We start from the raw sequence: 25,998 nt of genomic DNA, 5'->3' as shown, positions 1-25,998 counted from the left end.
AGCTCCGAACTGTCACATGGCAAAGCAGGCAGAGTGGGTTTTTTTTATTCAGGGAACTTGCTGGCAGCTGAGTCATCCATTGTTGAGGATGCAATGGCTGGCTTCCCAGTCTGCTCCTTGGCAACCAGCTTAATGTTGTTAATTACTGCATTAAATTGAACAAACTCTGCATTTGGTATTTATGCAGATTCTTAGTGATTTGCTCTTTCACACCTGATTTACTGTATGTTTTTACTGAATTTCATTGGCCATTTAACTCTTAATGAATTGACCCCAAAGTCTTTTGTATTTCCTACTTTACAGTTTTGACAAAGTGAAGCATGGCAACTGTGATTTTCATTGACCAAGAGAATGGAGGTGTTGCTTCTACTATCCTGTCCAAGGATCGCCTAAAATCTACAATCCCTGGTGAGTGTTTTCTCAGTTTCCAGCTGGAATTTCTGCAAATGTTGCAGTTTCTAGCCAATTCATTGCTGCATTTCAATGTTACTCAAAGTAGATCTTTGACTGGTTTGGTTGCAAATGTGGCAATATACCAGTAAGGATTGTTTGCTAAATAAACAAGCCAACAGCAGAAATGCATATGGTCCATAAGGTGCAGTTATCTCTGCTGTTTGAACTGTTGCCATCCCCTTTTAATGTGTCCCCTATTTATACTTGCCTCTGTGGATGCTGCATCTGTCCCCCGGTGTCTCGGCACTGAGAATTGAGCCACTGAACACCGCTGATTTGCTCCCTGAGCGATGCTGACTGTGTCTGCATTGCTTCTGCTCTACTTCTCCATTGGAGCGATGAGTGGCTATCTCAGTGGCTCGCTGAGACTGCCATCAATCAAGGCAGCTGGTGGATCCCATCTTGGAAGTCGGATGATGTGCTGCCCCGACTGATGGCAGTCACGTCAGCGGAGAGCAGACTTCAGACTTACTGAAAACGGGTCACAGGAGTGCAAAACAAATTGCACGCCTGTGACCCAGAAAATAAACTCAGACTGGACTTCTCCTTTTAAGTAGTCTGTAGCAGAGTGCGTGTGGATTTATATATTTTTATTATCTTGTAAAGGAAAAACCCTTTTGGAAAGTCATCCGCGGAAAGTGTTTGGCAGCTCTGGAACTGTGGTGAAGCCAAGAAAAGCTCTGGGAAACGTCAACAAGCAGGTTGTCAACACAGCAGTTCCGCAGAAGAAAGGAGCACTTGGAGTGAAGAACTCTGCACCAGTTACTAAGCAGGTAATACTTTTCTGAGAAGTCTTGACACAGGTCAAAACTTGCTAGACCTTCTGTCAGACTGCCTGTGCCCACTGGAGATTTAGCACTGCTTTTTATTGCCAGACTGAAAATCTAATAGTACCATAGGCATGGCAAGAGTCTCTAACCTTTCAAATGATTACCATGTAAAATTGCTTTAATAGTGTGTAGCTTGTCTGAGCTTAACTGCTTGCCGACCAGCCGCCGTCATTCTACGGCGGCAGGTTGGCTCTCGCGGGCGAGAGCCCGTACAATGACGTCGGCTCTTTTTGCGGCCACTAGGGGCGCGTGCGCGCCGCCGGAGGCGCGCGCTCGTCCGTGAACCCCGTGCGGGTGGCGGGCGCGATCGCCACCGGGCACCCGCGATTGCTCGTTACAGAGCGGGGATCGGGAGCTGTGTGTGTAAACACACAGCTCCCGGTCCTGTCAGCAGGGGAAATGCTGATCTTCTGTTCATACAATGTATGAACAGAAGATCAGTGTTTCCCCTAGTGAGGCCACCCCCCCCACAGTAAGAACACACCCAGGGACATACTTAACCCCTTCCCCGCCCCCCTAGTGTTAACCCCTTCACTGCCAGTGGCATTTTTATAGTAATGCAATGCATTTTTATAGCACTGATCGCTATAAAAATGCCAACGGTCCCAAAAATGTGTCAAGTGTCCGCCATAATGTCGCAGTACCGAAAAAAAATCGCTGTTCGCCGCCATTACTAGTAAAAAAAAAAATATTAATAAAAATGCCCCTATTTTGTAAACGCTATAACTTTTGTGCAAACCAATCAGCACTTATTGCTTTTTTTTTTTTTTTTTTTTTTTTTTTTTTTACGAAAAATATATAGAAAAATACGTATCGTCCTAAACTGAGGAAGAAAAATATTTTTTTATATATTTTTGGGGGATATTTATTATGGTAAAAAATATTCATTTTTTCAAAATTGTCACTATTTTTGTTTATAGCGCAAAAAATAAACCGCAGAGGTGATCAAATACCACCAAAAGAAAGCTCTATTTGTGGGGGGAAAAAAAGGACGCCAATTTTGTTTGGGAGCCACGTCGCATGACCGCGCAATTGTCTGTTAAAGTGACGCAGTGCCGAATCGCAAAAAGTGCTCTGGTCTTTGGGCAGCAATATGGTCCGGGGGTTAAGTGGTTAAAGTGGCTGTAAAGGCAGAAGCGTTTTTATCTTGATGCATTCACATAAAAAGCATGTGCAGCAGCCACCCTAATGCTTGCCTGAGCCTATCCCTATCCAGCAATGTTGCAGGGGAGGCCTGGCTTTCTTTGGCTAAGATGGCAGCATGGTGCCATTGGCTGCTGTCAGTGAGCCAATGAGGAGAGAAAAAAGGACAGAGCTGGGTCATGGTTTCATGTCTGAATGGACAGGGAGCCTTGGCTCGGATGCCCCCATAGCAAGCCGGTTCCTGTGGGGGCACTCAACAGGAGGGAGGGGCCAAAAGCACCAAAGGGGAACCTGAGAGGGCATTGGGGCTGCTCTGTACCGGTAAGTATCATGTTTGTTTCTCAAAAAAAAACAAAAAACGTTATCGCTTAAAAAGCAGTGACCCTTTCCATATATTGTATGATTTTGGGCTTTTCTTTACCTGAATGCTGGGGAGAAAGGACTAAGTGTCACTAGATTTTTTTTTTTTTTCCCACCATTACAAACTTGCCATTGGTCTCTGGGGAGGCAACCATCTTGGTAGAGGATGAGCTCTGGCGTGTTCGCAAGCCCCATGTGCAGAGCCTGCCAGGAAGTCTTCACCGCACTGCACTAATCACAAGCAGGTAGACATTTACCGATGTGTGGCTGCAGAGATTGGGAAAGGTCTCACTGCCTGTGATTAGCGCAGTACAGACTTCCTGGCAGGCTCTGCATGTGGGGCTTGTGAACACGCCAGAGCTCATCCTTGGTAGCGGAAGGTCTTTGATTCTTGTATTATAGTTTGGATTTGTGTGTTTTTTTTTTTTTAACCTCTCCTATGTAAAGCATCCAGAAAGAACTAGGCAGCACCGTGCCTTGGCAATCCCCAACATACTCTTGACATCTAATCACTACTGCCGATTTGCTAGCCCTTTAAGATTTGGGTGTCGTACACAGGACTCTCTCTCCATGGACACCTTTGCTCCAGGTGATGGGAAAAGCAGCATAACCATGCTCCCAAAGCCATGATTTGCAAAACATTTAGGCATATCAAGTGCTTGGGTGGGCACTCATTCCATTGGCCAGAAGATTAATGTATTCTGGACATTGGAATCGGAGTCCTCTCCTGAATGCACAAGTGATGTGTTTCTCTGCCTCCTAAATGGTTGTGCATGGACAGTCTCGGGATAACAGGTCAGGCCTGAATTATTGGTTGCATATATTTCATGCTTGACTGACAAAATGCACTGCATGGAATGAATTGACAATCAATGCCTTTGTATTTCTTTAACTAAAGGTGCATCCTCCAGCACTGCACATGTTCAACCTGGTCCACCATATAAGCATGCTTTAGGTGCCCAGATGAATTGACTCCCCCACTATTCAAAAGTGTAAAGTGTTAGAACACTAGGTTTTTTACTGCTGCCTAGAAATTTAGATTGCACAATAAAGGGGTCTTTCGTTTTTTTTTTAACTACCTATGTTAAACTGTTTAATTTCCAGGCTTCTGAAGCGTGCATCAAGCCTAGCAAACGCAACTACCCTGAGATTGAAAAGTGTGTTCCTTATGATCCTGCAGGTAAGAATTTTTTTTGTCCTTGCAGCTTGTTCTGTTTACTTTTGAGTGGGTTTTACATAAACTTTGGTTCTAACTTGCACAGATTAGGACTGACTTGTATTGGTATGACTTGATTCTTGCCTATAAATCTAGACACCAGTGACTTCAGTAATGCTGCAAGTAAGTGCTGTCTTGGCCAGTCATGAGCAACACTGGGTACCTGGATCAGCAGTTGGGGAAAGAAGCTTTTGCGTGCATTGCTTGTGTAAATAAACACAAATTATTTCCTAGATTTTGAAACCTCTGATGTCCCAGAAGAGCACAAACTGAGCCATTTCTACCTTGGTGGATCCCCCCTGTTTGTGCATGAAAAGGAAGCTGCAAACTTTGATGCCTTGACCCAGGAGCCAGTGCCAATGGATGTTCCAGTCTTTAGCTGGGAGTCAGGTTGGTTTCTAAAGTGACTTGCTTATGTCACAGCATGGAGGATTAACTTGCAGATGGGAGCAAAAATGAACACTTCTAGGTCTCAGAATGTGCCATCAAACTTGACAGACCATAGACATCCAAATCCTGTGACTGTTGCCGTGGGCCACCATCTTTGATGTGGTGGCATTCCCAGCAGACTGAGCTGATCTCCCCGAACTCCTCCACTACATACATTTTCTAGGTCAAAGCAGGACCAGGGAAAAGGGTAGCTGGGGAAAGAGCTGTGCTAGGGCAGAGACTATTCTGAAGTAGTTATTTTCCAGCAAGTTCACAGGCAGATTGCAAGTACAGCAAACTTATGAATCCTTATCAGTTGTGCAGAACCTTCAAGTGATAGGAAACCTGTCCTCTCCAGGCATAACCTCTTATTCCAGGTGTATGTGTTCAGACTGATGTATTAATACTTTTTTTTATCCCCCAGATATTGCAAGCACACTACCATCTTCCCTGGCAACCTTTGACATCACACTGGATTTACCTCAGATGGTAAACTGACTTTATAATCTTTAATGGTCTCTGCTAATGTTTCAAGGCTGGACAAAATGGCAAAGATCGTGTGTGTGTGTGTGTGTGTGTGTGTGTGTGTGTGTAAATTGCTAGGTCTGCACAATGTCATGGTCAGACAAAGGATTTCCAAGACTGGAGCAGTTGTGAAGGACACCCAATTGGCTGCTCTTAAGATGATGGCTGCACCATATTCTGTTTTGGGAGGTTCTCCCTCATGATTTTGGTGCCATGTTGGCTCAAGATTTATTGGAGGTGTAAATGTGTGCACAGAATAGCAACCAAAGTGGTCTGTGTACCCCTATAGGCAGATGGGCACCAAGTGGTTTGTAATTCTGCCCTTAAAGCAGGTTCAGATCTTGCAGTCTAATCATAGCCTAGCCATTATGACTTGAATCTAAAGGCATATGATGCCTTGCTATGTGTATGGTATAGTGTTGGTGACTGCTGTTGGGCAGTTTCACATCAGCAGGAAGAAGTGCATGCCAAAACGTAGCCCTTCACTTTTTTTTTTTTTTTGGTTTCTCTGAAGACATTAATGACTTGTTCCTAAAGTCCAATATCTTGCAGGATTGTCATGCTGCCACAGTATACAAATTTGCTGGGTTAAAAGTAGGTCGGAAATTAGGCATTTACTTTGTCGATTGTAAAATGGCTGTCAACTGGCTTCATTGACTTCTAGTTCAGCTGATTACTTGGCCTGCATACAGAATGCATTGTTGCAGAATGCATAGGTGTGCAGCGCATATACAGCTCAGTTCACTGTCCATACATGTCGGTGTCTTGGAACTTGTGGTTTTGAGGCACAATGACTCATGGGACATATAGTCCTGGGTGTGTGTGTTAAATTTTATTGTGGTTTGGGGGAGATTAATAGGCTTTGGCCTAGACTGTAATTGGTTTTCAGCAATACATTCCTGCCCAGTCAGCAATCTGTAGAATGTACACTGAGCTGTGCATGTGCCATTCAAGTTTTACATCTTGGCATTGTGCTTGTGTGCCAGGATGACTGCACTCCAGTGCATGCGTGAGTTATTTCATGTTGGCCAATCAAGATTAATGATTACTAGCACCAAGAAGCTGGAGCAGATGGCTTTACCTCATGGGCATTGGACCAGAGGTTAAGTGTTGGTTCTGTTTTAAGGTCAGGCTACTGGTCCTGGAGCTTGCACCTGTTAAATGGACTGTAAACCTACTGCTATCCTCATATGTTCATGCTACTTTTAGGTAGCATCTCTCAGGGCAGGTTGGACTTTTTTTTTCGCTTTTCAGGACAGCACCTTGGGGAGAGCGCAGCTCCACCCCTTCACAGGAAACACTGCGTGATAACACCCCTTTAAAAATCGGCTGCTTCCACCATGCCTTCAGTTTTAGTGTTTCCTCTGCAATGGAAGCACTGCTGGGGAACTAGAGGGACTGCGCTCTCAGGAGGGTTTTGGCAGTACCTTTGTTCACTTTGTTGTCATAGACCAACCAAGCTCCTTCCCGTATGTGAGGGGGGGTGCTCCGGTGTCTCTTCCTTCGCCGGCTCACAGGAGTAATCGGTCAGGGGTTGTCCACCAAAAGTGTTCGGGGGGCTGCGGTTGTGCTCAGTTTGAGCATCCATGCCAGGTCTCTGCATGGCGGCGCTGAATCCCGGACGGCGGGTGACATCGGTTCCGGTGGGGGGAGACTTCCGGCGGGGTGTAGCAGCAATTGGTTCCAGCTGCTGAACTGAAGAGGCGGGTCATCTGGTCGGGACTTCCTTTTGCTCATAAGGAGGAGCTTTGCAAAGGGGGAAAAAAAGAAGCTGTTTAAATCTCAGTGGCGGCAGTGGTTCATAATGGGAGCAAGCTGAACCTTCAGCAGCAATGGCAGATGCAGGCGCCCAGGCCCAGGTAGGAAAGGTACAGTGGTACCTCTTTGCTTTTGTTTATGACACTGGGTGTTTTCTTTTGTGTTGGTGTTCTAAACTAAAACCTGCAGCTGTCTGCTTTAGTATTAATGCTCTAATGGCAGTTCAGCAAGGAGTGAGACTCTGTGGCACATAGGGTGTCGGCTAAAGGGTGCTGTGTGTTCTCTTAATTGGTGGTTTGTTTATCCCTAAAAGGGTTTGGGTTTTTTGTTTCAGAAAGCCACAGCTAAATCAGAGTAACAGGAAGAAAATGCCCCTCATGCAAAAACCCTTTAAGAGCTTCTAGGCCCAAACCACTGCAGATCCTGCATTGCGGACCTAGTGAGGGAAGAATCTACACAGGAGTGTAAAGATCTCTTGTCCTCGGTAAGAAAAGAGTTGTCAGACCCTAGGGACAGTGCGTTCCCTGGTATAGAAAAAGGCCAGAGTTCCAGCCAGGAACAGTTCTCAATCCAGTCTCCCTCCGTCCACTTCCAGACCAGTGAAGTGAGTCTGAGGATGAAAGGGGAAGCGCCCCCTCCTTAACCATAGATTTGGAGGATGATCCTTTAGGTATAAACCATCGCTTAAAGAGGTGGAAGAATTACTCAAAGCAATATATACCACTTTGGAAATCCAAGAGGGAAAGCCTCAGCTGTCAGTACATGACAAAATGTACCAAGGTCTGGAAGTTAAACATAGTCTTCCTAGTTCATAAGATTCTAACATGCTATTCTAGATTTGAAGGTTTTCAACCTGTCCATAAAATACAAAAAATTCAGAATGGACACTATTTTCTCTGGCATCTAATCACCCTGGGCTGTCACATGGCATCAATCGACCTAAGATGCCTATCTCAATGTTCCGATGGCAACCCAGTCACAAATTTCTGTGGCTAGCAGTCAATCTGGGAGAAGTGTGGCACCTGCAGTTTTGGGCCCTGCCTTTCGGTCTTTCCTCTTCTCCCAGAGTGTTCACGAAAGTGATGGCAGAGGCTCTTGAACCCGTGAGACTGAAGGGAATTCCAATAGTACCTTACCTGGACGATTTACTACTGTTTTGCAGACTCAAGAGATCAGGTGGAGGTCAATCTGCAAATAACTCGAACACCTAAGGGGTTTGGGTTGGCTTCTCAACCTCCAAGTCCAATCTTCTACCATCTCAAAGGGTGAGGTTCTTGGGCTACGAGAGACTCAGTAAAACAGAATTTTTTTTTTTTTTTTTTTTTTTTTTTTTTTCCACAGGAAAAGATAGAAAAAATGCAGTCGGCTCTGAAAGCCCTTCAGTGAGGTCCAGAGATCTCGGTAAGGCAAGCTATGTCCACTCTCGGTCTCTTGACAGCAGCAATTCCTTCAGTGGGCCAGGTTTCATGCCTGTCTGCAGGCAGACATTCTGAAGAATTGGTCCTATCAGGAATCCCTAGAAAAAAGGTTCAAAATAGGACAAAAGACAAAAAGATCACTCTGGTGGTGGAGAAACCAAAGAAACATCTCAAAAGGACTGCTTTGGAACTTTCCAGTAACAACGGACGCAAGTGCATGGGGGTGGGGAGCCCACCTGGAAAAACAGACAACTCAGAGTCTGGTCAAAGCTGGAGGCAAGGAGATCCTCAAATTGAAGGCTATACATCTCTTTTTTTGGTCTCTGAACCAGGAGGTGTTTGAGAAAGTCCAAGTAATGTGGGGGTTTCCTCAGGTGGACCTCTTTGCAAAACAAGAAAATGCAGACACCAGGCTTCTCTTCAGAGGCAGGATCAAGCTATCGGGATAGATGCGTTGGCCCACAAGTGAGACTTTCCTTTGTGAGAGACTTGTAAAGAGCAACACATGCAAACTGAATCGCCTCTGGGCGCTGTATCCATTTCATGGGTAAGGAACCCCTTGACCTCAAGAGATGGGTTTTAATCTTTCTCCTGAAGGCCAAGTGGTCCGACTCCAGTCGGATGGTGGTTGGTAGTGCATTCCACAGGCGAGGTCCCTGGACTGCAAATCTTCGATCTCCTTTGGACTTGTATCTGGAGTAGGTTTTGATTGGTGGATCGCGATTGAGGTTATGGGCTTTTATTTTTTCGCATAGATATTGGGGGAGCGTTTCCTTGAATACACTTATGCATTAGGCAGAGTGCCTTGAAAGTGATTCTGACCAAATTCAGAGTGGAATCCAGAGCTAATCTTGATGGGCCCCCTACTGGCCAAAGAGGCCTTGGTTTGCCACCCTGATGAACCTTTCAGCAAACCCCCCCCCCCCCCCCCCCCCCCTGGAGGTTGCCAATCAGGGCAGATCTGTTGTCTCAGAATCAGATTCTTCATCCAGATCCAGGCTAACAGCCTGGTTTCTGAAGAACAAATATTAAAACGAAAGGGGTAATCAGAAAAACGTATTAATACCCTCCTGGCAAGTAGAAAAGTCACCAGCTATGTACTTTAAGTCTGGAAAGTCTATAATACCTGGTGTTCCACCAAGAACTTTAATTTTAGTAATACTATTTTGGTTCTAGAATTTCTACAAGAAGTATTGGAGAAAGCAGCAAGTACCCTCAAACGCAGGTAGCTGGCTATATATATATATATATATATATATATATATATATATATATATATATATAAATATATAAATATATAACATTTTTGGGGGGGGGGAAACCCTGTCAGGGGAAACTTAATAATCAGATTCTTTAAGGCTATGGCAAAAGTAAAGCCTAGACCTATTTTCCCAAATGGGACGTGTCTTTGGTTCTTCAGGCTCTCACTAAATCTCCATTTGAACCTTTTAGAAGAGTCTTCATTAAAATGTTTGACACTCAAAACTATTCTGCTGGTAGCATTAACTTCTGCTCGAAGAATAAGTGAGTTACAAGCTCTTTCAATTAAAGAACCTTTTATGTCTACCAGATTGGGTCTGTCCTTAAGACTAGCCTGATTTCCTACCAAAAGTATCGTCAATCTTTCACCGCACACAAATGACACTCTACCTTTTTGCCCATGTCCTTTTTGGGTCCAGGGGAAGAAGCTTTTCACACTTTGGACATCAGGAGGTGTCTTCTAAAGTAGTTGCAAAGAATATCAGGAAGTCTCCACTATTCATCCTGATGGAAGGTGCTAACAAGGGCAGTAAGGCTGCCAAGAGTACCCTGGGTAGATGGTTAAAGCAAGCTATTAAAGAGACATACATCTCTTTAGGACTGGAACCTCCGGTGGGTATTTTGCCTCATTCTACCAGAGCAGTGGCAGCAGCATGGGCAGAGAAGGCTGGGGCATCTCCCGAGCAAATCTGCAAGGCAGCCACTTGGACCAGATTTTCAACCTTCATAAGACATTACCGCTTGGCTCTGATGTCAGCCTCGGACCAGTCCTTTGGTAGGAAGGTTTTACAGGCAGTGGTCCCACCCTGAAGTAAGTTTCTCCTCCAAGGTGCTGTCCTGAAAGGCGAAGGGAGAAAACCTTAGACTTACCGGTGACGGTATTTCTACGAGCCTTTCAGGACAGCAGCCTACTTCCTTCCCTTGGTTATCATAAGTAAGATATTATTTGTGGGACTTTGGTAATTGTCTATCTTCCAGCATGTCGGAGGATTTCTCGGTAACAACTGAAGGCATGGCGTAAGCAGCTGATTTTTAAAGGGGCGTTATCACACTGTTTCCTGTGAAGGGGTGGAGCTGCGCTCTCCAAGGTGCTGTCCTGAAAGGCTCGTAGAAATACCATCACATCTAACTAAGGTGTGTGTGTGTGTGTGTGTCATGCTTTGCTGATTACATTGGCTTCATGCACATTCCTTCTGCATTATAACTGTACACTATGGAGTGATGGCTGCAATATTGGGGGGGGTTCTCCTCCAGTGGGGAGGCACGATGGAAACTTGAATTTTTTAACCCCCCCCCCCCCCACTCTTGTCAAGACTAAGTGTAGGTTGCGCTTAATCTAATGTGTATTGGCTGCTGCCATTAAATTGGTTAAATATTCCATTTCAGATTTCTGAGGCCTGTATCGAGCCAAGCAAACAAAGCTACCCTGAGATTGAGAAGTGTCTGCCTTACCATCCTGAAGGCAAGTGTTCACTGGGGGGTGGTGGCTTTGGGGGGGGGGGGGGTTTCGGGTGTTGTGGCCCTTTATTTTATTTTTTTCCTCCAGTACATGGCAAGCAGTCTTTCCACTGGATGTTGACTTGCTAAAACACACTGAGCATATGATGGTATTGATGTCATTCAGGTTTTGGAATTCTAGTTTGAGCTTTGTACCTTCCCAAGGGGAGCAATAAGCTTCACTGTCGTGGTCCAAATTAACAGCTACCACTGGCTCTAAGCACTGCATGTAGCATCAGCTACATGAAGTCTGTCTCACACCCAGAACAAAAGTCAGGCTAAAAATGTAAAGCTTCATCTGGCTGAGGTGGGCTCACCATCTGACTCATTCACAGGGTCTTGCAGATGTGTTCATTAATGTCTCCCATCTTGAATGGGTGTTGGCTTGTAAATCCTGTGCTTTCTTAGGTGATGGTGGGTTTGCAGGAAATTAGTAGCCTCCTCCAGATCCATGCCCAACTGTGTTTCATTATTGGCCATACATTTTGGGGGTAGCTGGGTATATCAGAATTTATCACTTGCTTATTGGGGGAAAATCTAGAGTCTTGATGCTTGCATGGAGAGAAGTATAATCTGGCATTCTGTAGGATGAGGACTTTTTCAGCCTAGTCAAGATGGCATAACATTACAGGTCAAGGCTGAGAAGGGCTTATTTGTGGAGGCCTGATTCTTTAGGCTTGTACTAAAGGGAGCAGGCAGGTTTCAGTTCTGGCTTAAATCAAGTCTTGCATCTGGGACCAACTTTAGAGATGCTGCCTCCTCCACTGTCCCCCCCCCCCCCCCTCTTGTCAACCTCTTGTGACAGTCTGGCCTTAATCTGTGTGTAACCAAAAATCATTTCAGTAAAATCTCAACTGATCCTAATTGCTTATTGTGATCCATCTACCAGTTGTAGGGAGGTTCCATGTGACTCAATTAAAAAAAAGCAGGGATTTATTATACATGGTAGTAAGGAAGGTCAAGAGCTATTCCTGCAAGTTGTCTGTCATTCTTCTTGAAAGGTCTCAGAACACATGATGTAAAGTTCCCCCTAGAACCAGCAAAATGGGATACTGAATCGCCTAGTCCTGCTCAACTACCCCTCAGACCATGTATGGGCAGGCTAAATGTACCAGAGTTGGGGGGGGGGGGGGGTGTGTGTGTAAGAATTGCATTGGGGTGACATTTGGCACAATATGGCATGCAAAGGGCCCTGCTACTTGGCGGTCCAGAAGAGTCTCATAATCTATCTAACAGATTTGGGTAAGTACCATAAATGAGCATTTTATTTATCATTGTCGGTTGCAGTCTCAAGCATTAAAATCCAATTGGAGAGAAACTGTGGCTGAACTGTTGTCTTGCCAAGTGACTCATGTAAATGCTATTTAACTCATTCAGTAATGCAAAACACAAGCTGATCAATCAGTAATGACCATGGAAGGTTGTTTAGCAAGATTATTTCTCTTCCTAGAGTTTGAAACATTTGTTGTTCCTGAAGAGTGCAAACTGAGCCATCTCTACCTTGCTGGAGTTCCCCTTATTGTGTATGAAAATGGGTTTGCATTGTCAACCAAGGAGCCAATTCCAATGGACATTCCAGTCTTTAGCTGGCAATCAGGTTGGTTTTAACTGACTGCAATATAACTTTGGATGAAAATACTGACTTTTATTGGGGGGGGGGGGGGGTGTGTACTGCATCTGAGACTCAGACTTCCAATGTAGTTCCGACAACCAAATGTCTGACCAATGGTAAGGGGTACCAGATTAAGTGAATGCACTGGATAAAGGCAGGAGAGGTCCCACATATAATATTTTATGCAGTATTCTCATTGCCCTTGGCTTCAACTACAGGTTCTTGCTGTTGGCAAGGCTTTGGGCACATCCCTCTTAAATATCAAGCCTACTAAATGATTTGCTAGTGGGTGTTACCTGGTATATCTGACATTGCTACTATAATACTCTTATCTAATTTGGAAAGAATAATACATTTACGATTGGAAAAACAAGATAAATATCGTACCACTAGGGCAAAGACGTAGCTCCCTATATTCTATATAATGCAGAACAGGATTTATGATGCAATGTAACTAAATGCTGAGGGGGGGGGGGGGGGGGTTGGGTCTAGTGAAGTCATGTTAGGACTCCAGCAAGGCGCAGGGGGTGTCATGGCTGATTGGTATATTATATCCTGGCTGTACAATGCATTTAGGGCCTGGTACATGGGAATTCTGTAGCTCATAAGAATACAACCAAGAGGTTTCAACTCTTGCAAGAACATCATTTCCTATTTTTGCTGTCTGGAAATGTGGCTTTGGAAACTAGTAAATTTAAGTGTGCTGTTGGTATTGTACTGCACACTTTACCTCATTTAGCCAGGTATGGCCTTATGGTACAACTGTACAATATTTTAAAGTTGGTAAACCACCACTGTAGCTGGATTTATTTTTTTCCAGCTTGACAAAACTGGGGTCTAATTTCAAGCTAACTGTAATCCAATTTCCTGTCAGTGAGGTTATCTGATTCAAATTTTTTTTTTTCAGATATGTCAAGTACATGTCCATCCTTCCTGGAAACCCTAGATGAGATCACACTTGACATGCCCAAGATGGAGAACTGTTAGCATTTAACTTTTTAATAATACATTTATTTTTTGTGACTAACTTGTATGAATTTTTTAAATAAACCTTTATTTTTTGTTATCCAATTGTTTGACCTTATTTGCAAAATTTTAGAGCAAACAAAGTACTTTATCAAAAAAAGCAAGTATACATTTTGGCTTAAATAACCCAAATCGGTGTGTATTTCAACTGTATGAAAGTTGGCATCTACAATGTTGTGCTTACTAAGGAAAATTTTCCTGCACACTAATTATGAGTTTAGTCATTTTTAACTGATTTATATGAAGACCTCAGTAAGAAATAACATAACTTTAAATTACCATCATCCTAACATAATTTTGAATAAGAAAAGGGTTCGTTGGGACCCCAGAGACCCAAAGAAGCCAGGGGGAGTGGGTGAGGGCTAGTGGACTGTATCGGTACTAGGTAAATCGGTTATACAGAAAAGTATAGTAAAGGTAAAAGTTCAATTTATTAAATAAGCATAAGGGGATTAAGGAGTACACAATGTTTTAAAATTACAACAGTAGTAGTGTAAAACAGATTATACGACCAGCCAACACATCAAAGAGGTGGTGTGTGTGTGTGTGTGTATGTGTATAATAGATTATATATATATATATATATATATATAATCTATCCCTAATCTGCGGGCAGCCACGAGGGTCATATAGATCAGGACCTCTACTAGTTTTGCTACTCATGGTAGCTTCGTCAGATATTGGTCTATATGAAATATTCAAAACTTTAGGGCCCTAGGACCTAACTGATAGGCAGGTTCCAGGAAGGAACCGCCAGAAAACGGCACTGGAAGAAGCCAATTTGAGGGGGTACCAGCGGTGAAGGTAAATAAGTTTAAGACCACTTGTGGTAGGTGTACCATCAAAGCGTGTCCCAGGGCCGGGTGTGTATCAAACCTTTTTGCCCTAAATTTCCCAAAATCTCACTGTGTGAGCAATGCTGGGCAACAACTGCAATTGTTTGCGGTTTTGCAAAAAAAATTAGATTTTTGGGCAATTTAATGATTTTATAAAAATGTGTCAAATACCCAGATTAAAGTGACTCAAGATTTTGTCAACCATAGTGAGGTTGGTAGAGAGATGGTATATGACAGATATGTCATTGGCTCTGGCGTGCATGCATCAGCCAATATCAAGACTTTGGATTAGTGTAAGCGACGTGTTGACTTTACCTATTTTTGGTAAAAAAAAAAGATGTATCTGCCTAAACTGAGCTCTTTTTTTTTTTTTGGGGGATATTTATAGCAAAATTTTTTTTCAAAATTGTCGCTCTATTTATAGCGCAAAAATTATAAACTGCAGAGGTGATCAAATGCCACCAAAAATACCATTAAAAATAAATAAATGGCAAAAGTCCCAATGGTTGTGAATATAATATTGAAGACTTGCATGGAAGGATCCAATCTCTTGCCATCCATCCTGTTAGTAGTGGATGGGAACTTTTAAAGCTCTGGTCGTAATACATGTACCGTAAGTGGCTTTTATTTTTTTTTATTTTTTTTTGTTTATAGAATTTTTGCCGAGTATACAGAAACGTACATCTAAACTTTTCGAGTATTGGATATACGCTGTCGTAGAAACATGGGAACAATGCGAGTTAAAGATATGGGGCCGGATTCAGATTGTATCTTTCCGGGTGGCGTAACGTATCTCAGATAGGTTGCGCTGCCGTAAATTAGGGCGCAAGTTCCATATTCAGAAACAACTTGCGCCCTTAGTTACGGCAGCGTAATTCAAATGTGGATGTGGGCGTGTTTTATGTATATTAACTGTGACCCTGCGTATTTGACGTTTTACGAACGGTGCATGTGCCGTTCGTGAAATTCCAGTGCGCATGCTCAAAATTAAGCCGCAAATCGTCAATGCTTTAGATGTGAACGTAACTTACGTACAGCCCTATTTGCGAACGACTTACGCAAACAACGTAAAATTTTAAAAACTCGACGTGGGAATGACGTTTATACTAAACTTTGGCTACGCCTCATAGCAGGGGTAACGTTACGCCGGAAAAAGCCTAACGTAATAAAATGCGCCGGACGTATGGTTCTGAATCGGCGTATCTAGCTCATTTGCATATTCATCGTGTAAATATACGGAAGCGCCGCCTAGCGGCCAGCGTAAATATGCAGCCTAAGATATGACGGTGTAAGACACTTACGCCGGTTGGATCTTAGGGAAATCTTTGCGTAACTGATTTCTATCAGTTGCATAGATACGCCGCACACTCTGATATACGACAGCGTATGCGGAGATACGCTGTCGTATCTCCTTTCTGAATCTGGGCCACTGTGAGTTAACATTGAATTTGTTTAGACTATGGTTCATTTATGCAAATGCCTGTATATCACACCATACCAACAAGGTCAACAGAAGGGGGATGCACTACAGACTGTTATACATAGCGTTCCTCAACGTTGCACCTGGAGTAATAAAATGCACACATTTTATTTACCTACTAAATGGAACCGTTTACCTCAGAACAAAAATCTGATTTATCCCATATTTTTGAAAATGTTTGTACTGAAACATCCACTAATGCAGTCAGCTGTTCCGTCCTGCGTATGTCTGACAGAATACGTAAAAATTGTGGAAATGTGAGGTAGATAGCCAAAGTCTGGGGATAGCCCATCTAGCAGCTAATAATATAAAGGACATTAATCTCCTTTCAGCTTTGGAGATACCCGAGGGAGACCTCTAACAGGTAGTGCATAGGATTTAAAGGGATGGCAGTCTTACAATTTTTTTTTTTTTTTTTTTTTTTTTTTTTTTTTCAGGAGGTTTTGAATCTGAACCTAAAACTGGTTCATAGAGGGGCATTTCCAGAAAATATGGTAGTGAGTGCCCACAGCATCATTGCATCTCCAACATTGCCTCAAAGTTGTTGGGTTATGGGCATGTAAGATATCTGGGGTCCTGTACCAGAGTAAAAGGATCTTGGATGTGGTTTCCTTGTGGGTCACACAATGACAAATATGGAATGTGGACTCCCAGATTCCCCCCAATCCAACAAGGAGATGCCATGCAATTTAGAGTCATCCATTATGATTATTTTGCACCATCTCTTTATATGGAAAGATAATACAAAAGTCCTGATGTAGAGTATGGGACTTTCAAGGTGCTATTAATTAGTCAGAATAGGACAATTATAGTAAAGTGTATTTTTATTTTATATTCAAAAAAGAGAAAAATATACAATAAAACTATTTCTCCATACAAATGTTCCACACTTATCATTCTAAATGTTTTGCCGAATGGATTCCTCAGGAACAAACCTAGACATTCTTTGTCTATTATACAGATAACAAAAGTTTACATTGTTACAGATCCATATCTATCATGTCAAAATATACTATTTTTATAAAAAGAAGCATCAAACATATGAATGCTGTACCTTAGATAATCAAGAAGACCTTATAATAAGTTGCCCTGAACTCACATGATGGATGTTCAGAGTTTGATATATGTTTTCAGAGCAAAATTATCGGGCACACCCTCTTGGGTATGGAGCTGAACACTGGGCCAACCGGATTATCCAAAGTGAGGGGTATTGTTCTTAAAGGGTGTATGGCCCCTTAAAGAGGAAGTAAACCCTCTTAAAAGAAACATTTTAAAAACCTGCAAGACAGACATAATGAGCTAGTATACATAGCATACTAGCTCATTATGAATGACTTACCTGAGAACGAAGCCCCCGCAGCGGTCCTCGGACACCACCTCTGTCGCCTCCAAAATACCAGGAGTGACTTCTGGGTATCGCTGTTCCGGTCTTGTGGCTGGCCGGAGCAGCGATGACGTCACACCCTCGCATGCGTGCGGGAGCCGCCACTTACGGCATGAGTAGCGGCACGCTTGGTGTGCCGTGTAGGTTAAGGAGATATTTCTTGGACCTACAGGTAAGCCTTAATCTAGGCTTACCTGTAGGTCAAAGTGGTCTGTAAGGGTTTACAACAAAGATCTTTTAAATTTCCTATAAACAATAATAGATTTAATATGACATATAGTATGTTGCTCTTTATAAGGTTCATATCTACGCAGTTACGATTTGTACTATAATTAAAGTTCAGACTGATGCTTACATATGAGTTTATCACTTAAAGCAGTGGTCTCCAAACTGCGGCCCGGAGGCCAGATGTGGCCCTTTGCTTGCTTTCATCTGGCCCTTTGAGGTATAATTTCATCCACTGATACAAATAATGGGTCAAATTTTCCCCCACTGACAACAATGAAGAGGCACAAATCTCTCCACTGACACCAATGAATGGTCACAATTCCTCCCAAAGACACCAATGATGGGGGATAATTTCTCCCAATGATGGAGCACTATTTCTCCCAACAGTAGGGCCCAGTGATACCATTGATGGGACACAATTTCTTCCAATGACACAGATGATGGATCATTTCTCCCAGCGATGGGGCACACTTTCTCCCAACAACACTAACAATATGGCCCAGTTATACCATTGATGGGACACAATTTCTTCAAATTACACCAATGATGGGGGATCATTTCTCCCAATAATGGGGCACACTTTCTCGCAACAATAGGGCCCAGTGATACCATTGATGGAACACAATTTCTTCCAATGACACTGTAACGGAATGACCCGTGTCACCCAGAGACTTTTGAAGGATGAGGGGTACTCCTGTGCCAGCGTCACTAATAACTCTTGGGTCACCCTGTGCTCCTTTTGGGCATAGGGTGACTGAGAAATATTAATTATAAATTACAGTAGATGTGACTGATAATTCATATTGCAGGATATCTTGAGAGATTACAAATGGTTATTCTGACCCACACCAGGTCAGTGAAGTGTTTTCATTCAATGTGAGGACACATGCTTTTGAGGTGTTAATTGGGTCTGCTCCAAGACCTTTCATTATGTATGCTAATAACACGGTTTGTGTGAAGATGCTATTGATGATAGATGTGTTGTGAGTTAGCAGTCTAAGGGTCAGATGTCTCCTTTCAGGGGTAGGGAATTAGCATGTCAATTATGTTTAGTAAAGGAATGTGACTTCTCAGCTGTAGTAATTAGGTCATGTTAAATTGGTGCCAAAACGTCTGACACAGAAATGTGTATTATGGAGGTGAATCACTTAGTATCGGAGTCCGGACGTCTGGGGAATAATTAACTTCTCTGAATGTCATTCTCTAAAAGAATGTGATTGAAGCCCCCCCCATTGTGTGATGTGTGGATGGGGAGTTAATTTGTTCCTTTGATTACTGTAACATGTTGTACTGTATATAAGCAAACTAAGATGCCATTAAAAGTGTTCAAACATTTTGACTCAGAGAACGGAGCTTGTCTAGTTTATTCTGGGGAAATCCAAATGGATCATGTCTGCTGGATTGTGGAGTGTCAGATAAGCTGTCGTGGTTGATGGAATGGGAATATCGTAAACGGTGGTGACCGTTACAGACACCAATGATGGGACACAATTCCTTCCAATGGCATTTAAGAAGGAGTGCAATCCCTTTCACTAACACCAATGATGGGGCACAACTCCCCCACTGACACCAAAGATAGGTCCTTGTTTTTTCCCCACAGACGCCGGGACCTTTTCTACTTCCAATGGCCGCTGTCTGGCCCTCCTAAAGTCTGAAGGACAGTAAACTGTCCCTTTTGTTTAGAAAGTTTGGAGACCCCTGGCTTAAAGCATGATCTAGGAGCCCATGTAATCTTATATATTGACAGCTGCAGACATAAGGATCCTATTGTGTGTTTTATCATTCAAAGTCACCGATCTAATAAAACAGAATTAAGATTATAGTGATAAGTATATGTATACGGGACATTATGGCAAACTATGATACAGATAAGTAATATTGTGGTGGTTAAGGGGTATCTATAATTGAATAGATATTAAAACAATGCATTAAGTTGTCACTTAACATAGACTTCCATCAGATTTGAATGTGCTCAAGATAGTCTGGTTTTACCAGTCTGCAGCTCTATAGATTCTCTCTTAGGAGAATGTTGATGGATGCCCCTGGGTGTCCGTATGGATATCTTGGGACTGGTGCAAGGGTAGGCTCCTAGAGGGTATGCCCGAGAAGTGCCCTCTATGGAATAAGGTTAAAAAAATAAGGTTAAACAAATACAAAAAACACACAAAACAAAAAGCACAAAACCATATAGTAACTGACAAAAAACATATCTGTAAAATAAAAAAATTGGAAGGTACATTACAATATATATGCATACCTTAAGGATTTCTTCAATCTACAGGTACTGCATACATAATAATTTTTTATTGTTAATTACAATGGTACTTTTCAAATTACACTGTAAATAGACATATTTGTGAATATAAATCTATCACTGAATAAGCTTCTAAATTCTATAGAGAGGGGGAAAGAATACAGACAGAAAAAAAAATAATTTTCTCTGTACCAACTCACCCCCTCTAAATTTGGTTGGTGGTTAACATAGGGCCACAAGGAGGACCACCAGCACATGTTAACAACAAATAGGAGAGTGTGCAGAAATCATCCAAGGTAGTTGGCATGCAATGATTCTGGTCGCTGTGGCAAAGATGGGGCATAAAACCTCTTATCAGGTATATTACAGAAAAGGTTTGTAGCTAATACCTTCCTTCAGATCTGGATATCTGGTGGCCTGTAGAAGGTAGATCCACCTAGCTTCTAATTGTTTATCAGCGTCTCTACCTCTATCATGTGGGTGAATGTGTTCTAAGGCAAAAAAACCCTATCATCTTGAGGTTATGATTATGGTATAAACCCATGTGTCTGCTAACGGGAGTCTCCATTTTACGTTTAGCTATTGCTGACACATGGGGGCTGATTTACTATGAACAATGCGCTACGCCGGTTCATGCCTTAATTTGTGCGCCGGATAAATCATTAATTGAGCGTGTGAACTGGCGCAGCAGACGGGCGTAATGCAATAATAAATATGTAAACGGTAGAAGCCGCGGAACACCCTTTAGATGACTATGGGAGAAATCAAAAGTGTTAATTTTAAAGGTTAATATGGGGACCTGGGTCCTGCCCCAGGGGACATGTATAAATGCAAAAAAAGTTTTAAAAACGTCAGTTTTTTTCGGGAGCAGTGAATTTAATAATGCTTAAAGTGAATCAATAAAAGTGAAATATTCCTTTAAATTTCGTACCTGGGGGGGGGGGGGGGGGGTGTATAGTATGCATGTAAAGTAGCGCTTGTTTCCCGTGCTTAGAACTGTCCCTGCACAAAATGAAAATTCTGAAGGGAAAAAAAGTCATTTAAAATCACTTGCGGCTATAATGAACAGTCATTGATAAAAACAAATACAAAAAAAAGTGTGGGGGTCCCCGAAATTCAATTACCAGGCCCTTTAGGTCTGGTATGGATATTAAGGGGAACCCTGTGTCAAATTTTAAAAAAAAATACGTGGGGTTCCCCGCAAATATCCATACCAGACCCTTTATCCGAGCACGCAACATGGCAGGCCCTGGAAAAGGGGGGGGAGAGAGGGCCCCCCCCCCTCCTGAACCGTACCAGGCCACATGCCCTCAACATGGAGAGGATGCTTTGGGGGTCTGTGACCCCTCAAAGCACCATGTCCCCATGTTGATGGGGACAAGGGCCTCATCTCCACAACCCTTGCCCATTGGTTGTGGGGGTCTGCGGGGGCAGGGGGCTTATCGGAATCTAGAAGACCCCTTTAACAAAGGGGACCCCCAGATCCCGCCCTCCCTGTTTTAAATGGCAATGGGGTACAAATGTACCTCTACCATGTCACAAAAAAGGTGTTAAAATTTTTTAAAAAGACAATAGCCAGTTTTTGACAATTCCTTTATTACTGTATTTGCCGGCGTATAAGACGACTGGGCGTATAAGACGACCCCCTAATTTTCCAGCCAAAATGTTGGTTTTGGGATATACTCGCCGTATAAGACTACCCCCTTCCTATTAGTCATGCCTCGCCTCACGGTGCCACCATTACATGCCAGACTGTGCCCCATTACATGCCAGACTGTGCCCCATTACATGCCAGACTGTTCCCTTACCTTATCCTAAGACATGCAGAATAGCGGCCGTCCATTTTTTCAAAAGCCACGCCTCCTACGTCTTCTGTTCCGTGATAGGCGAGAGGGCCTCCGTGATAGGCGGACACTAAACACAGTGGGGCAGATCCACGTACCTGCGCATAATCTTCCGCCGGGCGCAGCGTTTCTAAGATACACTACGCCGCCGTAACTTATTTATTTTATTTTGAATCCACAAAGAATTTGCGCCGTAAGTTACGGCGGCGTAGTGTATCTCTGGTGGCGTAAGGGCGCCGAATTAAAATGGTTGTAATGGGGGCGTGTCTTATGTAAATACGTCGTGAACCGATGTAAACAATGTTTTTTTTTAACTGCGCATGCGCCGTCCCTGGGGGTATCCCAGTGCGCATGCTCAAAATTTAACCAGAACAAGCCAATGCTTACGACGGTGACGTCATTCGACGCAAAATTGTACGCAGGAAGGACGGCCATACTTAACATTGAGTATGCCTCATAATAGCAGCTTTAACTATACGCCGGAAAAAGCCGAACGCAAACGACGTAAAAAAATGCGCCGGCCGGACGTACGTTCGTGGATCGCCATAAATAGCTAATTTGCATACTCAATGCCGATTTCGACTGGAACGCCACCTAGCGGCCGCCAAAAAATTGCATCTAAGATCCGACGGCGTACTAAGACGTACGCCTGTCGGATCGATCCCAGATGCCGTCGTATCTTGTTTTGTGGATACAAAACAAAGATACGACGCGGGAAATTTAAAATTACGCCGGCGTATCTATAGATACGCCGGCGTAATTCTTTTGTGGATCTGCCCCAGTGTCTCCTGGGAAGCTGAGTGTTCCGCCTATCACGGAACAGAAGAAGTAGGAGGCGCGGCTTTGAAAAATGGACGGCCGCGATTCTGCATGTCTTAGGATAAGGTAAGGATGTTAGGTTACCGGCGTATAAGACGACCCCCGACTTTTAAGAAGATTTTAAGGGGTTAAAAAGTCGTCTTATACGCCGGAAAATACGGTAATGTCTTCTTTCTCCTCTTCTTCTTACATCTTCTTTTCTCCATTCGGGTTTCTTCCTTCATTTTGTTCTTCCTCTGCTTCTTCCTTCGGTGTTCTCGTCCACATCTTGCATTGGCTTCTTCTTTTCTGCATTCGGGTTTCTTCCTCCATCTTGTTCTTCCTCTGCTTCTTTCTTCGGTGTTCTTGTCCGCATCTTGCACCGGCTTCTTCTTCCCCGCTTGGTTCTCTGGACAATCTGCTTCCATTGGAGGTTCCCGCTGTGTGACGCCCATGTTGAGGGAATGCGGCCTGGTATGGTTCAGGAGGAGGGGGGGGGTGGCGCGGCGCTCGCTCGTCCCCACCCCCATTCGTGACTGGCCAGGCTGCGTGCTCGGATAAGGGTTTGGTATGGATTTTGGGGCGTAGGTGTTCCCCCCTGAAATCAATACCAGACCTAAGGGCCTGGTATGCTCCTGAAGGGGAACCCATGCTGTTTTTTTATTTAAAATTTGGCGCAGAGTTTACCTTCATGATCAGCGTAACAAAAAAAAAGTCAGGTTTACAGGTGCTCCTCTTCAACCCACGCAAATGCATCTACTCTACTTGATATTTATCAAGATTTTGCCAGCGTAGTGAAGAGGCACACCTGAATGGCCACAAATGCCGCTCGCGTATGCGCAGTACACAAATAAACCTCCCGCAGGTTTAAACGTGCTTGCAGGCGCAGAGGCTAGTTTAGAAAAAAGTTACTTTCACTTTCTATTCAGGCCGTATATGTTACACGAACAGTTGTCACTACATTTCCTCACATCATCCCACTTCACCATCATAATATTCTCACTTCCAGCTTCTTTTAATTTCAATTTGTAGATGCTGTGCGCCATGTCCATAGTGGCGCACTGTTCGCCTCCTCCCGGGCGCATTCTGCACAATAGTAAATAGGAATTAGTGCTGCGCATACCAGCGCATTCATTTTGTAAATATCGGTACGGCCGATGCGCCCGCCGATGCGCCATTAAACAAGGCACAATTGTTTCGTTAATCAGCCCCAGGGTCTCTAATCCTGCAAAACAAGTTACGCTTGGTTTTACCCACATAAAAGGCACCACAGAGGCATTTCATAATATAAACAGCCCCAATTGACTGGCATGTTACTCTCTCTTTCAGTGTCCATGAGGTGCCATTTGGGAGATCTATGTGCTCACCTCACAAAATGTAGCAGCATTAATTACAACTGCCACAAGGGTATGTGCCTGGTCTATCTATTCGATTAGACTTCCTGACTGTGTAATGACTTGACACCATGGTATCCTTGAGGAGATATCATGCTGTAGAATCTGAGACCATTTTCTCATATAATTGTGACTACACACAGTTAAGGGAATGCCTGGCTTCATGTAGGATTTTATAGATGGTGGAGATTAATTGGTCCAGGGGTAGCATTCGTAGGACAGACTATCTGGGATATCTGGGTTGAAGAGTATGTTAAGAAGTGGTGGGCATGAAGAAGAGAGAGAGTAAGGCCTCGTACACACGACCGAACATGTCCGCTGAAACTGGTCCATGGACCAGTTTCCGCGGACATGTCTGACCGTGTGTAGGGCCTAGCGGACAGTTTTCTGGCCTAGCGGACAGGTTTCCAGCGGACATAAGTTTCTTAGCATTCTAAGAAACTTGTCTGATGGAAACATGTCCGTCGGACATGTCCGATGGTTAGTATGACTCATCGGACATGTCCGCTGGTTATGACGTCTAACCAGCGGACCGAAATGCCGCGCATGCGTCGAATTGATTCGACGCATGCGTGGAAGCATTGCACTTCCGCGTTTGAGAACGTCGGTGTCTTCTAAGTCACCGCGTTCTCTGTCCGCGGGGATTTTGGTCTGATGGTGTGTGCACACATCAGACCAAAAGCTCCCAGCAGAAATGTCCGATGAAAACGGACCGTTTTCATCGGACATATCTGCTCGTGTGTACAGGGCCTAAGGCTCAGAGCATCGCCTCCATATTGACAAGGTAAAGAGCATCGGGGCTAAACATATACGGCTAGATTCACGTACGGCGGCGTATCTTTCTGCCGAGGTAGCGCATCCCATTTGCACTACGCCGACGTAAGATAGTGAGGCAAGTACTGTATTCACAAAGCACTTGCCTCCTAAGTTACGTCGGCGTAGCGCAAATGGCCCGGCGTAAGCCCGCCTAATTCAAAATAGGCAGGTAGGGGGCGTGTTGTGTGGTAATGAATTCATGATTCATTACCATACATGTAAATTAAGCGCCGATCGTACGGCGCATGCGCGCGCATGCTCAGTATCACTTCGCAAATACTCCTTGCTTTCGACGTGAACGTAACCTACGCCCAGCCCCATTCTGAATCGGCTTACGCAAACGATGTAAACGACGTGAAATTCGACGGCTGTCCGACGTCCATACTTAACATTGGCTGCGCCATCTTTTTGGTGGTTTATCTTTACGCCTGAAAACGCCTTACGTAAATGGCGTATCTTACATACGACGGGCGAGCCTACGTTCGTGAATAGGCGTATCTACGTCCTTTACATATTCTCGGCGTAAATCGACGTACACGCCCCTAGCGGCCAGCGTAAATATGCAACTAAGATACGATGGCGTAGGAGACATACGCCGGTCGTATCTTAGCAACATTTAAGCGTATCTCAATTTGAGCATACTGCTTAAAGATACGACGACGCGGATTCAGACTTACGACGGCGTATCTGCTTAATTTATATAGCACTATTACCGCATGTTTGCATAGCGAATAATATATTTATTTATCACTCCATATTTATATCTGCATTTATACAATATATATTCCAATTTATTACACAGCAGCACCAGTGCATCATAGGTTGTTAGGCAGGCGCCGAGGCTACTAACTAATTCTTACTCATTCATCAACCCATCCAGGTGGGTTAATTATGTAGAGGCAGCCACCTAATTAACTCTTCCCCTTTTAACTAGGAGTCCATCTGCTGTTGGAGCGCATAATGACCTTTGTTGTTTGAGTCAAGATAGAGAGTTGAGTGTTTGCCCATAAGGGATTCACCTTGGAGTTGTTTTCTACTTGCAGCACTTACTTGGGAGTGAAAGACTTTACATCACAAGTTGTATGGGACTATTTCATTCTTGATTATATGGACTTTTGCTGTTTTATTATTTATGATTGGTCGATAGATTTTCTTTTTGGTGATTGCTTAAAACACATTGAACACCGGATTATAGATAATAATTTACAGATACATTATTACAGATAGCACAGCATTTTTTCTTTCATGTACATTCAAGTGATTATTTTCACCTTATGCTTGCAGCTTTAATTATTCATACACTTGTGCACAGATAATCACATACACAATTCAATAAGCATTGCAGAGAATGTGGTTTGATTACATTGACAACAATTGTAATGACTTATTTATTTTGTTCACGGACTGTTGGCTGAAACCAGTTCAGTGAGAGGTGAA

At 43.5% G+C, this 25,998-nt stretch overlaps 1 protein-coding gene across 1 annotated transcript; it reads left to right on the top strand.

The window, feature by feature from the left end:
* The first annotated feature begins 301 nt into the window (after positions 1-301).
* LOC120932377 (securin-like) lies at positions 302-13,567 on the top strand. The gene is made up of 8 exons (XM_040344712.1): positions 302-408; positions 1,060-1,226; positions 3,891-3,966; positions 4,237-4,392; positions 4,856-4,920; positions 10,779-10,854; positions 12,340-12,486; positions 13,409-13,567. Exons 1-8 carry the CDS (start codon positions 321-323, stop codon positions 13,486-13,488), a joined length of 855 nt encoding a protein of 284 aa, XP_040200646.1. The 5' UTR covers positions 302-320; the 3' UTR covers positions 13,489-13,567.
* Positions 13,568-25,998: the final 12,431 nt, after the last annotated feature.

The sequence above is a fragment of the Rana temporaria genome, chromosome 3 (assembly GCF_905171775.1).
Source record: "Rana temporaria chromosome 3, aRanTem1.1, whole genome shotgun sequence".
NCBI lineage: Eukaryota > Metazoa > Chordata > Amphibia > Anura > Ranidae > Rana > Rana temporaria.
This window is presented reverse-complemented; position numbering and strand designations above follow the sequence as displayed.